This window comes from Malurus melanocephalus, unplaced genomic scaffold, assembly GCF_030028575.1.
Source record: "Malurus melanocephalus ecotype Western Australia unplaced genomic scaffold, MMel_1.1 scaffold_294, whole genome shotgun sequence".
Lineage (NCBI taxonomy): Eukaryota > Metazoa > Chordata > Aves > Passeriformes > Maluridae > Malurus > Malurus melanocephalus.
The window spans coordinates 437,249-454,173 of record NW_026623526.1 but is presented as its reverse complement, the minus strand read 5'-3'; the positions used below and the strand labels follow the sequence as shown (position 1 = coordinate 454,173).

The 16,925-nt window shown below is 38.9% G+C and overlaps 1 protein-coding gene across 2 annotated transcripts in view; it reads right to left on the bottom strand.

The window, feature by feature from the left end:
• Nucleotides 1-9,078, bottom strand: part of HGF (hepatocyte growth factor) — a 57,619-nt gene extending 48,541 nt beyond the window's left edge. For both annotated transcript variants that reach the window (XM_057376928.1, XM_057376929.1), the window contains exon 1: nt 8,776-9,078. In XM_057376928.1, coding sequence (XP_057232911.1) covers nt 8,776-8,851 — 76 coding nt within the window. In that variant the 5' untranslated portion in view covers nt 8,852-9,078. The remainder of the gene's footprint in view (nt 1-8,775) is intronic.
• Between the last annotated feature and the right edge of the window lie 7,847 nt (nt 9,079-16,925).

Sequence of the window (16,925 nt, the reverse complement as noted above, 5' to 3'; positions counted from 1 at the left end):
TGACATAAAAGGCTTCCAATATTTACTTAAGAAGAAAGTACCTCACAGGGAAAAACATTTACCTTGAAGCTACAAGAGCTCACMTTTCTGTTCCCTTACTACCTTTTCAAATGAGGCTTCTGTACAATCTTCTCAGACATTAATCATTGACCGACACTGCTCAAACTATAGGGCACCTGGAGGAACAGATTTCCAACAATACCTTTTCTTGGAGCAGTTCCAGCCCATGTCAAATAATCTCAATAACCAGAGATAAAGAAAACTGTCATTCTGCAGCATTTTTGTCAGAAAACTCACCAACAAGTTCTAGTGCCTGTATTCTAGAACCTATTTAAATTTAATTTTAATGATATTTATACAAAACAGAACCTGTAACACAGCTGAGAGTAATGGACACCACAATATGCTATATGATAGAAAGACACTTCCTTGATTAACAAGAGAAACAGGTTTCAATCAGCAAAGGTGTTYGCATTTGATGTCTTCTCCAGATACTCTCTAATCACTGAAAAATTACACCAGAATAGCTTCTTTTTTATCTTCTGGCCTTGTGTCCCACTCCAAAACGGGCTCTGGTTTCCCACACCACCACATCACTCAGTCCTGAAACTACCTGATTGTTCCACACATCAAATTAAAATTTACACCTTAAAGAATAAAATTGGTGTGATACTGAGCTATATGAGAGTCAAGAAATTCGGTATAAATCTAGCTTCAGGTTATTCAGARTTCAAATACCCAAGCAGGTCACATTTCCCACTCGCAGGTCTTAGTCTGATCACAAAAAGTATTTGGTTTTGTATTATCTATTTAGCAGTAAAAAAACCTAGTACAGCAAATACAATACCAATGTTGTGGTAATCAAAATAGCATAAAGGGAGTCATAGGGCCCAAAGGTCACCTCTGTCCATTCTAATGAGATCAAAACATTGCTTGTGTTATCTGCAGCAAAATTTTACAAGGAGATTACCTAACTTTATCTGCTTCATTGGTAATCCCTTTCTCCTTCCACCATCACTCCAGCTTTTTCTAATAGAAATGTATATTTTAGGCTTCAAAGTTATGATCTTACAGAGCACAACTGAATCATAGYGGCTGCCTCCCCTAGAAAAATCTCTGCTTCTATGGACTTGTTACAGACTCTACAAATCTTTCATTAAATCCCAGTTGTGATGTGTTCAGTATGTCAGCTTCCAGGCTTTCCAAATTTCACTCTAGTCTATGCAAAAGCTAGTACTTTCTTAAAGAAGCACATCTTGAAGTCTCCTGATATTGTAAGAAAGCTTATTCCTTTTGTTTCTTTCTAATTTTGAATCTCATKATCCAAATGGGTAGATAAATACATTTAAATGTTTATGGTTAAATTGAGATTCTTAATGAAAACCTGTTGGTGTGTGATTGAGTTTTATTTCTCTTTTCTGTTTATACTTGCAGAAGTTGAGCATTTTACTGTGTAGTTATTTGCCTTGTTGAGCTCAGCTTTCAACTGTGTGGGGTAATTAATTTTTTTTATTGTTATCATATTTGCTTATAAAAATAGGTTGGATACAGGTMTTCACAGCACAGATTTAAAAGAGACCTTTCATAACTTCCACTTTTCAGAAGAATATTAACATCATGTAACAGCATTGCTGGTTTTTGTTTGACAGATGTCAGAGATGAACTAAATCTATGGGAAAATATCAAGGGAATGGAGATACCTCAACTCCTCAGGCTAGCAGATGCTGTCTGAGAACTGCAGGAGTCAACTGCAGTCCTTCCAAATGGAGAATGAAATACAAAATAACGTGGCATGGGAAGAAAAATTTTAAAGAGGGAAATTGTCCACATGCTGTGCAGGAAACACAAAGAAGCTGAAGATTCAAAATATATTCCAGTGAAAAAAATATAGTCATATAAAGTGACACAATTATTTCAGAAATGTTAAACAGATATAGGTTCCTTCTTTAGGATTATCTGGCCTTTTAGATCTCTGTTTAATATTTTGCATCATGTTTGTAATGAAATGAAGTCACTTGACCTTAAGCAGTTAACAGATGGACTAATTAGAGATTGAATAATTTGAGTTATAATTGATAACCAGGTCAGAATGTTAAAATGAGATTATCTATTAATTTAATTTTGAGAACAATCATCACTGCAAGCTAAAGTAAACTGGGTTTTTCCAATGAGCTAAGCAAAAAAATAAATTATGAGAGAGGAATTTCATGTGATTTAAAACTTGGGAGCAGGGGAGTGGGAAATCCATCTACCATCAGATGAAAAATCTTCAATTTAAAAAAAAAAGTCCTTAATCCTAAACACATCTGAAACAAATGTAGGAAAGCACAGTTCAACACAATAAACATATAAAACAATTTATCTGGGACACCATACTTGACAAAAAAATAATGGTAACTTATATTCCTAAGTATGGGTCTGAAGGGGGGAAAATATGCACAAAGCAAAAGTCTGCAAAACAATGCATTATCACAGTGTCAGATACATCAAAGCAGAATGCTTATCTCAGTATAAACATTGACAAATTAATACAAAAATTAAAAACAAATCAYATTCATATGCATAAAATAGCATTTGGCAAAACTTATGTAACAAGAAAAAATCAGTGAGTAGGGTTTTTAACAATGCAACAGTTCTCATCATATATGGGTTGAAAACCAGCATGCAAATACRGTGAGGTGTTTAACTTGTTTATAAAACATGAAAGAATGGATACTTTCACTTAYATGCAGAAATGTATTTCCAAGACAATGCTTTTCAAAGGATAGAAAACATCAATGGTAAYCTCCATACTGGTGTGTGCCTCAGTATGATAGAATAAATATACTGGCTTCATCAAAGAAAAAAAGAGAAATCAAAAAACCCAATCTTCACCAGATGGTGAAAGTAGATGCTACTGAATGCTTTTGGATACAACATGCTCAGGTTAACAGTGTGGTCACAGAAATAAAAGAATGTTAAAGATGAATGTGGACACTAAGATCATTAATGAGTCATAGAATATTGTTATCTTGCAATTTTGTCTCTTAAGTCCTAACAGAGTCACTCTGACAAAAAGTTAATGCTCAACACTTTTAACTTTAATTTACTTTGACTTTTTCTTCTGCCTGTTTCAGTACCAGAAATGTCCAGATTCCTGGCTAGAATGCAAAAAGTGAACACCTTCTCATTTGGGGAGAAAAGAGAAAAAAGAAGGAAGAAAGGCAGACCAACATAATGAGAAACTGGAACAATCTAAGTTGTGCCCAAGAAAACAAATTTGTAGATTGGATAGACTTAAGATGCCAGATTAAGTTTAATGCGGTTATTTATGTAAGACAATAATTTGGCGTAAAAGAAGTTTACCAACCGTACCCATAAAATCTGCAGTCAGCTGTGTAGATGGAAAGTCACCAAAATAAAACCAGCTGTCCAAGGAGGCATCTCTAGCTTGTCAAAACTAAACAGTTTCTCAGAAGTACCTGGAGGATGATGTGAATATTTTAACTTCTGAAATTTATTTTCTTGGCAAAAGAGCCTCATGGGGAAAAAACATACAATTTTTAGAAAGCAGTTTGAAATGTATATAACTATCCATATAATATCTATATATAATAGATAATGATTTCCTTATTTCTACATTGGCTCTCAGTTTAGTTGTTGAGCAGATTCAGGAAATGCAAAAAGATATTTCTTTTTGGCTTTACATTACCACTCACACACACACCCCTTATTAGCAACTGCAAAGACTGCCATGATACTGGGACCCCAATTTCATGTTTATGCTAAGTTCTGCCTTTGGAACCCACTCTGATAATCAGCATGAGAGCTCAAGGAGCTAAGGATAATGCTGACAACTGACAGTATATTCTAAAATTGGATGGTAACTGCAAATGGACAGCTCTTCTCCTTCCAAGRAAAGGTTATCTGCTCAGCAGGATGCTGGGACCCATTGGCAGAAACAAATGTGCTGCTGTTTGTACTCTGACTTACTGTATCCAACCTCTGGCTAAATTACTGAGAGGATGTTCCCTCGTAAGATTTGTCTTTTTATGCATTGTGCACCATTTTTAAATCCTCACCATCTCCCATTGCATTCCACAATCTTTACAAGCTTTTGGTGTCTCCTTCACCTTGCTGAGGCACTCAGCAGGCTGTGCCCTTCCTTTGCAATGGTGTCTCAGCCAACCAGGTTTTCAGGCATAGAGCAAGGGGTAAGGAGACAAGCACAAGTAGGCAGGGCAGGGATTTGGGCAAAACAAAGAATGCCAGATGGCTGAGGGCAGCAAAACAGCCCCTGTGAAGAGTGATGAGAGCCTTGCTGCACGCTGTATACATAAAAATCGTGCCGCTGGCCAAGGCAGCGAGTCATAGGAAAAGCTGGAACTGAGGGGGGACAGAGAGAGCAGCCAGTCCCCAGCTGGGCCAGCAGCACCGAGGACTGCCAGGCACTGCTGGGCTCATCAGACAGCACATGGGTGGAGGCCCACAAGCCACTGAAAACTACAGCTAGGTTTTGCCAACACGTTTGACTAATCTGGAGCATGTTCCCAGCTCTGCTTCGCTGCAGTGCTCCTTTGTGTGTAGGTACTAACCACATTTGGGAACAGSCCTACAACCCTCTGAGGGCACTGCCACATAAAACCTACAGAAAAAGATGGAATAACAGTGGGGATACCCTCACCCCTTCCCAGCTCTTCGTAGCTGCCATACTTTCCCCACTGCAAGGTTCAAATTTTGCTTGCATTTTGCMAATTGTCCTACTATTCATGCTTTCCAAGTAAGCATGGAGATCAATCCTTTCTCACCTCCATGATCAATCCATTCTCACCTCTGTGCTGCCTTCCAGCCTCTGCCATTCCACCCCACCTCAACGTTGATGGGGATAAAGTGAAATTCCAACACTCATCCAGTACAACTAACTGCAAAACATTCAGGGCAATGCTTTTTTCTTCACATCCCGCTTTTACTCAAAAAGAGGCCCAGTTATCCTGGTTTCAAATCTCCTTGGAAAAGTTTGAAATGCTTAAGTGGCAAACTAATGTTCAGCATAAAGATCCAAAAGGGAGATATTTTGCTCTCTGAGGGAATCTGCATATTTCCCTTCCAAGCCTGGTCTCAGTTGAAGCATTACAATAATGACAGATGAGCTCCTCCAATAAGAGGCTTTCCTTTCCTTGACTTCAGTGGTCAATTTTCCATAGTTTTACGCAACATTTTAATCTCATGTCTTTCAACTCTATATTCTGCTGCTATGTTGCTTATGAAAATGGCATTAATAGAAACAGAAAATCTGTTAAGCAGGGTAAGTGCTGTATTACATGTGAGAGCAAAACAAGCAGCCCCTGGCACTGAGCACCAAAAGGATTCCATTAAACAGAAGGAATACACTCTTCCAACTGGCACAGCATCATTTCACTTTGTTGACAGTATATAGCATARTGATTATCTACAGCTGGGATGGGAAAGTATAAATCACATTAATTTTTTAAAATATACTTAGCTATGCAGACCACAGGAATACACAACATTCATAAATTGATCATGGCTATGGGATTTGATTTGTTTTTTTTCTTTAAGAGATAATTATATATAGGAAATRCGTACAACTCCCACATCTTCATTAGCAACTTCTTCAGATCATCCAAACTACAGAAAGTGCTTTAAATAAATTTAAATAAACACACTTGGCTGACAGTCCTTTCACAGAAAAACGTATCTTTAATTTAAATAAATCTTTAACATTCACTCKTCTGCAACATGCCAGTCAACTTGTTGCTTTGATTAAAAAGTCATTTTAGTTTCACTAGATGAACATTATTAGAGATACTTCCCAAGAAAACTGAATAATAAGAATATCTGAATAAGAAAGAAAGCTCCTTGATAAAGTTATTAGCTACAGATTAATTTCTGTGTGCAAGTGACACAGGATATTGATAATGGCTAGGCAAGCAGTCTATAGGAACCTTGCAYATTTATCTTTCATCAATCACTGTCTTATCTTTTATATATTAAAAAGAAAGTCAGAAACTGATAGTGTAGACAGCTTGCTGACATTTAAATTTCTTATGTTTTCTTCGCCCTCCTTTTTCTTTACCCCTTAATAAAACCCAACTGTATTAGTCAGCAACTTCTCTTATTCAGGACATTGTCTTCACACAGAACTTAGGGCATGGGATTGCAAACCCAGAATGTCCATTCACAGAAGAAGCCATGTTCATTATTAGGTACATTTGACATCAAGTTTGATAGAACAGCACTATAAGTATGGACTTGCATTAGMAAAAGACTCCTCTTATTATTTTTTAATACTATTTTCATCATTTAGCTTGTTTTTATATCTAAAAACAAACAAATTTAGGCAAAATTTAATCTTTCTTATAAACATCCCAGTAAAAAGAATTCAACATCCCACACAAAGATAACATGTATGTTTACAAAACAATTTCAGAAATGACCCATAATTCGTATTTTCAGAAAGAAATAGCACAACTTTCCCTTGCCTAAACTGTAAATATCCAGAAACTTTCATTGAAAATCATATATTAAAAAAAAAGTAAGGAAATTACAGTATGTGATAAGAGTCATCTTTCTTGCCAATAAGGCAAACAATAGAATTAATCAATATTAAGAAAGGTGGTAGGAAAATAAAGGGAGAGTTGTCAAGAAACTGTCACTATAAGAGCTGGTCAAAAAACAAGTTCCACTGAAAAACTCTGAAGTTTTGGAACTTTAATTTTTCTCCTCATCAAGRTGAACTATTCCCTTCTAAACTGGAAAGCCCATTGGTTAGGGTGCAACTCTATTCATCAGGCCAGTAATACAGGCCCTACAGAAAGTGACTCTCAGTCTCTCTCACTGGAATATTAGATAGATCCAACATTSAATGAGTTTGGTGAACAACAGACCAGCACTAAGAGCCTAGAGTCAGGAACAACAAGGACTTTCTCTTACTCAGAGAAAGCACCCAGATTATCACGAGAGCAAAGCATGACCTAGCTTCTCATGAGCTCAGCTATAGACCAGTTGTGTACCTTGACCCCATGGAATACCATGTGTGTGGGGGTGTGTCTACACTGTTTATTTTGCTTTTTTTTTTTTTCTAACAAGCCCATCACTTGGTGAGTTGTGGTCACAGGAGAGGGTTTCTCAAAGCAGGTTACCACAAGCTGTAGGAATTGTTTCCTGCTGCATATTTCTGTCATTTGATTTGAAGGAAATAAACCAAAGAAAGTTTCTCTTTAAGAGGAATTATTTTTGTGAAAAGTTTTGATTTATCACCATTTTCCAATAAAAGAAACCCAAAATATATACTCAGAAAATTCCTAAYCAGCTCTAGTCATCACTTTTCAGAGAAACTGCATGTCCCAACAATGGAAATTCCAATGTACATGAAAAGGAGTTCAGAAAAGTATAGTATCACAGTGTCTGTATCTCTGTATCACYTGTTCAAGAATGCCTGTGAAAACAATATCCTCAGTGAGCAGACTGAGCAGAGAAGCTATAATGAGATTGTTCAGCATCTACAGAATCCTCTTGCTTGCAGGGGGAAAACAACAGGTTTTACTGCACGTGATGCTGCCAGTCTGTTTTYGACTTGCCCACTCAGATCACAAAATATTCCACTCTGTAATCCCATTTCAAAATTTTTTTTTTTTTTTACTAGAAAACATAGCTGTGTCTTGGAAGCCATCAGCATGCCTTGCCATACAGTGCCTGATGCCCTCAGACACTGTCCCAGAATCCAGCTGCCACAGTGTCCTGCCCTTACTTTGCCTGCTCCTGGCAGATTCTTTCCCTGAATTGTCCCTGTCCTTTGTTTCTGTCTGTGCAAAGGTCTGACCCTAACAATGTTGCAGGAAGGAAGGAAAGGTTTGTAGAAACCTTTACAAACTTTTTTCCTTAAACGACTTCCCAGAGGGCCAATAGAAAGCACAGAGTTGGCTCTTCAGATATCCAGTCCAGGGGGGACACTTCAGGAAAGAAATTCAGCTAAAGAGCATCCAGCACTTGATTACTTATTGTTTGTTCCTTGCCCCCCCCCCCTCCACCTCCCGGATTTCAGCGGAACATCTAATGAAATTACAAGTACTTCAGCCTGGAAATAGCACGTTCATGATGTTGAACTTCAGCAAGGACATTCCCGTTCGACAACGCACTATCCCGTGCTTTGGGTATTCCTTGTCAACTTCTGTTATTTAACATTTATTCTACCACTGGAAATTAAGGACACACGGTCGTGTCCTGATAACGGCCGGGGGCACCTCTGGGCAATGATGAGATCTCCTTCCCCTCTCTCCCGGCTTCCAGCTCTGCCCGTCCTGAGCGAGCCCCGCGTCCCCCTCACGCACCGGGCGGGCGGCGGGAGCAGCGGCCCCTCCGCCGAGCCCTCACGGGACCCGCCTCCCTCGGGGCCGGAGCGCGGCTCGTCCCGACCGCCGCACGCTGCGCTGCGCTCGGCTCCGCGGGCCGGGGGGCTCGGGGCGGCACCGGCACCGCCAACCCCGCCCGGGCACGCAGCTTGGGGCGCTGCCACCCCGCCCGGACACGCAGCTTGGGGCGCTGCCACCCCGCCCGGACACGCAGCTTGGGGCGCTGCCACCCCGCCCGGACACGCAGCTTGGGGCGCTGCAGGCGGCGGGGGCTCCGTGCCAGCCCCACCTGCGGGCTGTGACCTGAGGGTGCGCCCGGCGCGCCGCCCCAGCGCCCTCCGTGCCGCGGCGGAGCGGGRGACACGGACCGGGCTGCGGCTGCGGGGCGGACGGGGGTCGCTAGCGAAGTGATAGAAGAACTGACCTGCCGCGGGGATGGCGGTGGGCAGCAGCAGCAGCTGGTGGAGCAGCAAGGCTGGCAGGAGGTGGGTGGCCCGCATGGTGCTGGCGGCCCCCCCGGCGGCTGGCGGGGACGAGAAGGGGAGATGGCTCCTCGCAAGGACCCCGTGCACCGCCGGTCACTCGAGGAGGCAGAGTGAGCCGAGCTTTTTATTGCGATGATCTAAGTTTGTTGTGTGATTAACTGGAAAGATCTGGGTCCCAACTCCCTCTTACGGTAAGAAACTGTTTAACAACATCCCCTCTCTGCCTCTTCTTCTCCTCCCCTCCTCAGGAGCTGCCTCCCCTCCCTCCCGCCCCTCAACCAGCCCAGGGAGAGGGTTCCACCGCCTCATCCCTCCTCCCTCCTTCCCCCCCGCCTCTCCCTCTCCATCCCTCAGRAGCTCGGGAGGAGCAGCCGGGCCGGGCCGGAGCTCTCAGCTCTTGCCCCAGGGCTGGTGTCCCCTCCTGCTCGGTTCCCTCACAAGCCCCCATTGCCATCTCACCTGCACCCAGAACAGACCTTTGCTTCCCTGCAAACATTTCCCTTGACAACATCCCACTTTCTCCACCTGCCCCCTGGCCTTGTCTCCAGGCAGCACCTTCATCCATAGACATTTCAGTGGGATGCTCCCACCCCATGGAAAATTTCTCTGTAAGGAAACACCTTTTCTCCGACCTGCCCATKGCTGCTCCCAGCCACCAGCCTGGCCTTTCCATCACCCTCTTTGGCCATCTGACAAATGCCACTTCCCCAAAATTGTGGCAACTCTAGGGAATTTAAAGGTCAAGTATCAGCTGCTGGCGCCACTCCATGGAGACAAGCTTCAGTCCGAAGTGATGCCTGACCTTCCTTCTCTTGCAGGCAAAGTCATTGTAATTCTTCTCCTGCACTTCATTTTAACCTCATGGAAGCAATGACATTGGGTTTTGTTTAAAGTCATGAGATCGGCCTTCGTGACACGCAAGTGTTCGAAAATAAACACTTGAGGAAAAGTTTTGCTTTAATTTAAACTGTTCCTTTCTCCCATGCACCCACCTACCATCTACGGCAGGAGTGTATGACAGCAGCGGAAACTGTTTCATTCCATTTCCCACAAATAAACCAGAGACCTACATGTGGCCCCATGCAATGTGAGTCAGAAAAATGTGTCTCCTTCTCCAACCCAGGCTCCTTTGGCCATATTGATGATCAGCACCTTTGAGTGAAAAAGCTTTTCTTGAAAAACAGGTTGTTTCTGAATCCTCAAATAACTTTTAATCAAGTATTCCCAACATGTATGGGTGGGATTTTTTACTCAGTTTGTGCCCAGTGGCAAAAGATAACATTTCCATTTGGGAATCATTGCCTTGCTAAATGAAAGTAAAGGGACAAAAAGAAGTCTGTGAAGAAAGTATTTTGAACATTTTGCATTACAGGAAAAATTCATTTGTGTGAAAAAAAAACAAACTTTCTGTTGCAGAATARACATTATTGCTAGGGGTTTTAGTTGACTTTTTGAAATTTTTTTTCTGTCCTTGTATTTCTCCCAAGAATTAAAGTTAATTTTCAGGAATTTCTTGGACATGTACAACCTGAGAAACATAGAACATGTATTCCACTGTCCAGAAACCTCGTGTGGAATCCTTGTCCACTGCAACTTATAGAACATGTATATCTCAGGTTTTGGTTTCTGTCTTTTTCTCTCTGCCAAAGATAGACATACGTATAAACAAAAAGCAACAAAAATAATCATATCACCATGCAGAGCCCAAAATAGCCACATTCTGTTAACCAGATGTATTTGACTTGTTGTCCATGCATGTGTTGAGTGACCTTTTTTTGCAGAGCACAGCATCAGGCACTACTAAAGTCAAGTAGATGTTTTTATCACTTACTTTCCTGAGGGGAATATTTGGCCTGTATTGAGATTGCTCCTAAATTTTAGGATGATTGCTTCTGTGTCTCCCTCTTAATGGAGGGAATACTTTGCTCTATGGATTCCTGTTATTAATAGATAGTCTTGTGGGTTATTCATGATGTACCTCAGTTCTGTTCRAGAGCTCAAACCGTGGTCACAATCTCCTTTGGCTGTGTTTGTTACTTTGGGCAGGTGTAACTCCATTATCCAGTTTCTCCGTTTGTCCAGTTTTGGGGAGCTGCTGGAGGACAACTTTGCCATTTACATAAGCCATTTGTATCTCCCCTCAGAGGAATAGAGGGCCAGGGACAGAAGGGCCATTAGAAAGGGAAAGACCCTATAGAGTCTRTATTCAGGTGTTCTTTTTGTAGGCAGTCAAGATAAAGATTTGCATCTGGATCTGTGAAATGAAAATGCTTTTTGGCACCGCATCACGTGCTGGAAAATGCAGTATGATTCTCTTTCCGTGTCTTCTTGCCCCATATATTTTACAATTGAAGCATAATATTTTTGTTCAGTTCAATCACAGTTTACTTTTAAATTAATTACAATATGAAGGCAGGCTACAAAAACTGCATTTTCATGCTTAAGTTTTCCGAAAGATGTTCAGTTTGTCTGTACACAGAGTAAATAAAAATTTATACACAATATTCAAAGATAGTAAGTTTTATGCAAGAACATTATGTGTTCTAACCTTTTGAGGGCATTTCTGTTTCTGTCTCTGTTTCTGTTTTGGGGGTTTATCTGAGAGTGGGGATATTTGGGTTGTTAGGTTTTTTGATTAAATCTTTTTTTTTCTGTTTTTTTTTTGGCAGCTTTGCAAACTTTCCATGATAACCTGGCTTTCAAATCAGTGTAGCTCTGTATTAKGAAAGTAAAGTATTTCTGTAAAAGTTATCTAAAAAGAAAAGAGTTCCTGCACACTTTACCAAAGCTGTATTTGCTCTGGACTGCCTACATGAGTGAAAAAGTTTGGAAAACTTTATTTTGGTTGGAAAAGTAAGCAGACATGACCAAACACATAGAAACTGCTATTTTTATATTCTCTTTTCTGACCATAACCATGGTTGAATCTGTTTTTCAGATTTAACTTACTATTCAGAAATCACAGTTTGGGCAGGAATCTTTACATGTATACAGAATAATATTAAGTCACAATTAGCTTTAAAGAAAGCTTTTCTAAAWGAACCAGCATCTTCATATGAATCACTATTTCTGCTCAAAATAAACCTTTTTACTCCTTGATTTATCTTGTGTAGGTATCACTCTGTTCAAGTCCTACTGCATAATAAGCCAAATAAAACAGGTAAGTGCTTTCAGTAATTAYTGTTCAACACAGAGTTGATGGATGAAAAAGTTTCAAGCTGTCTGAGTAGTTTAAATCAAGCAATTGTTCTTTACATTTCAAGCAGTATTCGGTTTTATTGTCTTTTTTTTTTTTTTTAACTTGATTTTGAGATTAGGAACAGAAGAGGTTGTGGTATGGACTGCAAGATTTGGCACTGCTGGGAAAGGCAGAGTTTATGCAGACTTGCAGCATGTGACAGGTGTCAATAATTGCTGAGGCACCTCAGCCAGAGCTCGAGCTCTGGGGACATGTGGTGCTTTCCAGACTAWTCCCCACACCTTCTCCGTGCAGAAAGAAAAAGGGAAATAAGGCATGAAAACCTAGAGGAGGAGTAGGAAGAAGTGGATAACAAGATCCAGGCACGGGAATTAATGTCCAGTTGAAAGCAAAGTCTCAAAAACTTCATGGTCTGCTATTGTAGAGTGAGTCCAAAGGACTTTGCATGTCATCATACTAAATGCTGCAGATCTGAACTGCTAGTCCCAGAGGGCAGATTCACCACAGCCTCGTGCAGTGAGGCGGGAGAGTGTGACACCTCACATGAGGCTTCTTGTTGATTCCCCACCAGGAAAATCAAACCATGAAGGTGAGCTCCAGAGTGACTTGGTTGTGCTTGGTTCCACCATTATACTTCACATGTGTTCATTATCTTCAAACTCACATAATTCACAGCTCTTCCTGTGCCCAGACTCCCAGGTGATCCGGTCTGGTTCCTAAACCCTAGCCAGGTAATCCAGCATTCATCCCTATAGCCAGTTAATAGCATAAATCCTTTATGGTTTTCCTGCATCAGACGTACTGAAACTGCTTTTCACTTCTATGCTAAGAAACAAGAGTTAAGGGGAATAACAGAAAATTTTTTTAAGTTTTAGTGTGAAACCTGTGTAAGTCACTTATGGAATGAATAAATTCCCCCAGTGAATAAAACCCAAGGACAGCAGATGATAATGCAGCCCATCAGAAATTACTATTTCCAATTCATGGGAGGAAAAAAAAAAAAAAAAAAAAATATATACAGCACATTCCTATTAGTAGGAAATATCTGTTAAAATTTTATCTGATCAAAATTTAGGTATTTCCACACCTAAATGTTTTATCTACAAGGAGACGTGCATGCAAAATTACTATTTTCATTAAGATTTCTGGTAATATCCATTTGAAGTTTTGTGGGATGTGCTGCACTGTGATTATGTGCTTTTCGAAACACAGAGAAATCCCTCACTCAACTCAGAAGAATTTTGTTCCTGGTAATCAGAGTCTGGGTATATTGATGGAGAATGCTAAGCTTTTTGTTTATATTTGTTTTTTTTCATCTGCTATTAGTCTCTGCAGTGCCAAGTCTGGAAAGAATAAACATCATTGGTAGTACTGGTAAATAGATTCTAATGYACTTTGTATTACTCAAGGCCTAATTTGAAATGCAAACCCTTTAAAATAGCTTTTATTTATTTTAGTTTGTGCAAGAATGTAAGAAAAAATGAACCTCTCTGTGACCTCGGTCTACTAGAATTAAGTTGTGGTACTGGCCTTTGGAAAAAAAACAGAAGCTGAATATGTTTGATATGAAGCAACAGCTCTAGAAGCCCTTAATTTACATGCCAGAGTTAAGGTTATTGCTCTGAGGATGGGTTTTTTGAGTTCAAGATGTCTTTATTCCTTTGCATATTTAGGTAAAGTACRAAGTTTAACCATGATCTAGGAAATCAACATTTGTATATGTACTTTTAAGTACATTTAGACTTCTTATTGTCAACAAGCTGGAAAATATCAATCTAGAATATTTAACCACTAAGAAAATCTCCAAATCACCTTGTCTTTAGAATTCTGTCCTTTAAAGCAGATATGTTTAGATACTGTTTAATGATTTTAGTGCCTGAAGTTAGGTGTGAATATATATCATTTGGACAGTATACGAGTGYTTTCTTTTATCTGTACAGATAATTCACCCCTCCTGCATTTTTTAAGTCAAAGAAAACCAAGAGTTACTTAAGTAAAACCACTGAATATCATCGTCTGAATATTTTTTTTCTCTCTTTTTTTTTTTTTAAGTCAGTGAAAACCAAGAGTGTACTTAAGTAAAACCACTGAAAATCCCTGGCTGAATATTTTTTTCCCGTTTAACTGGCTAAACCATAAAACTTAGGATAGTTTGTCTAAGACCATTTGGCATGTTAAAGTCCAAACTGGAGAATAATTTTTGCATTTCCTAGGGCATTTTTTATTTTCAATAATTGTTTTTGTTTCAAAGATATAATAAAATTTAGATTGATTTCAAGTCATGACATGATTTTTACTTAGAAATTAAAAAAAAAAAAAAAAAAAGGTTTAATGTACAATAAAAAAATCCAAACAAAGCAAAATTGTTTCCAGGAAAACTGTGACAAAAGCAATGCATAGGTTTTAATGCAGGCCCACATATTGATTTGTTCAACTTAAATGTATGCTTTCAAATTGGGAAAAGTTTCCCACAAATTCTCTATAATGTACATTTTGCCCCTAGAGAAGGTAAAATGGTGGCAAAAAGGAAAGGGTCTTTATCTTCCAATATGCTACTTCTGTAAAAAAAGTCATTGGCAGGTAAGCTGAGAAAAMAGTACCAAAACAGATGCTAAGAGATCAAATACAATTAAAAAAGTAGCATACGGTGGTTTTATAAAATGAGCTATTGCTATAAAATACTATTAATATATCTAAGACTGGTATAAATTTTTAAAAGTATTTTCAATAAGTTTAGAGCACCAAAGAAAACAAAATTAAATTGGTTTTTGACTGTGGATTGTAGGCTATGAAGTAACTTCAGCAATTCAAAAATCCAGAGACAAAAGCTTTTTGAATTCCAGAGGCTGAAGACTTCCAGAACTTGCTGTCAAGAGTAAATTCTCTGGGATTTCATATCAAAGAGGAGAATTTCTACCTAGGGTGCTGTAAAAGATTTTAGGAAGAAAACTAAATGGGGATTCTTCAGTTTCCCAGCAGTCTCTCAGACATGAGGATATATTAATACAGCTCAGAAAAAAACACAAACAAAAAAAGAACTCACGAATCACGGCCATAAAGTGCTGATCTTTCCTGGTTTAAGGTTTGTAACCCCAGAGACAGAAAGCTTGCCAAGATATCAGAAAAGATGATATCAAAGGAGAAATCGCAGCTTGACTTCTTTTCAAGAACAACCTTTGGGTACTTTATTTGAATCAAAGTCTCCTTGTTTGGGATATGAGCTTTGTAATGCAGCTACTGGAAAATAGTCAGGTAGGGAAAAGGGACATGTGGCTGCAGAATCAGGACAGGAACTCTCAAAGAAGACTAGGGCAAACTGTTAAATTTCTCTGTTGTGTCAATTCTTTATATCTTAGAGAAAAACCTTTCTTCAGGCCAGTTCTGTCTCCTAATCTCTCACCAGAGGTATTGCAATTTTGGTAATGCAGTGATGCTGATACCAGTGTGATTGCTCTACATCTGCTATGCCAATAAATATTCACTTTTCCAGGCTATTTTTAGTATTCTATACATCAAGACTGCAGTATCTCTTTTTACAAAGCACCCAATCCCCACATCTGATAGAGTTAAACTGTTGCCCAGTTTTTTTGTTACAGGTGAAATTTGAGCATGGATAATTTGGCTTCACTGTACATTAAACAATGACAGAGTATATTCTTGCCTTAACACATTCTTCTGCTAAGGATTTTGCTACCAACTTCTGCAGCAAAAAGAAGGTTGAAACAGAATTTGGATGTCTGTGAGCTGAAGTTACAATTCTAAAGCTGTCTGCAGCTTTGCTGAACTTCTGTGAAGTTTTGATCCCATTCTTTATATAAAAAATTAAACTAACCAATTAAAAACTTTTTGAGTTTATAACTCTACTGCTAAGCTATCTCGTATGATGCCTATTTTAATTTATTTTCAGACTCTTAATAAATTTTTTTATTAATAAAATAATATTGAGAAATATAAACATAAATCAAAAACATATATTTGCAATAATGGCATAGAAAAAACTATTAAAAAGTTACTTGGTTTTTTTTTTTTTCTCTGCTGAATAGCAGTTGTGCTCTGCCCTAAACTAAAACATGTTATTTCTGGCTTTGTTTTATTACTGGAAGTTTTTTGAAGTCTTTCTTACAGTAGTGATATACAGATTAGTACTCACTGTATATCTTTCTCCCCAGATCAGTAACACTGGATTTTAAATTAAGAATCTGCAGATTAGGTTGAGGGACATGTCACATAGACAAGAAATTTTATCTGACAGTAATCAGTGAAAGTTGTCTAGGGAAAGTATAAAAACAGTACAAGTTTTCAGAGATATTTCCTTAGAATGTTTTCCAACCTGCCAACGTTTGATGGTCATCCAACTTTTGGTGCTATGAAATTAATTATCTTCCCAATGATTTATGAGTTTTTTCTCTGTCTTTGCAGTCTACCAAAGTTCCCATGTAAACTGCTAAGCAAAAATATGAGATAAATCAGCTGAACAAGGGATTTTCAAATATACAATTTTGTGAGTTTCTTTTTCCTTCTGATACAAAATGTTTCACATGTAAAACACTGACAAAAAAAAAATCTTTTTTTCGTATACTCTGGAGCAATGAATATTCAGTGTTGCAATATTATTCTTTTTCTTCAAAAGAAAAAAAGCCAAACCAAACCCTAATAATCCCGCTGTCCTTTATTTGTTTTTCATGTAAACCCTTGAATAAACAATTCATGTAACCCATGAATAAACAATTTTTAATAAGTACAACCATCAATTCAGAAAATATGTAGGTTTAAAACCACATATCTGATTAGCARTTTTTTTGCCATTCCAACATATTTCTTTTTTTTATTCCCAGTAGATGAACCAATGTGGTTTCAATTCATATACTAAAGAGCAATGGCAATACTCTT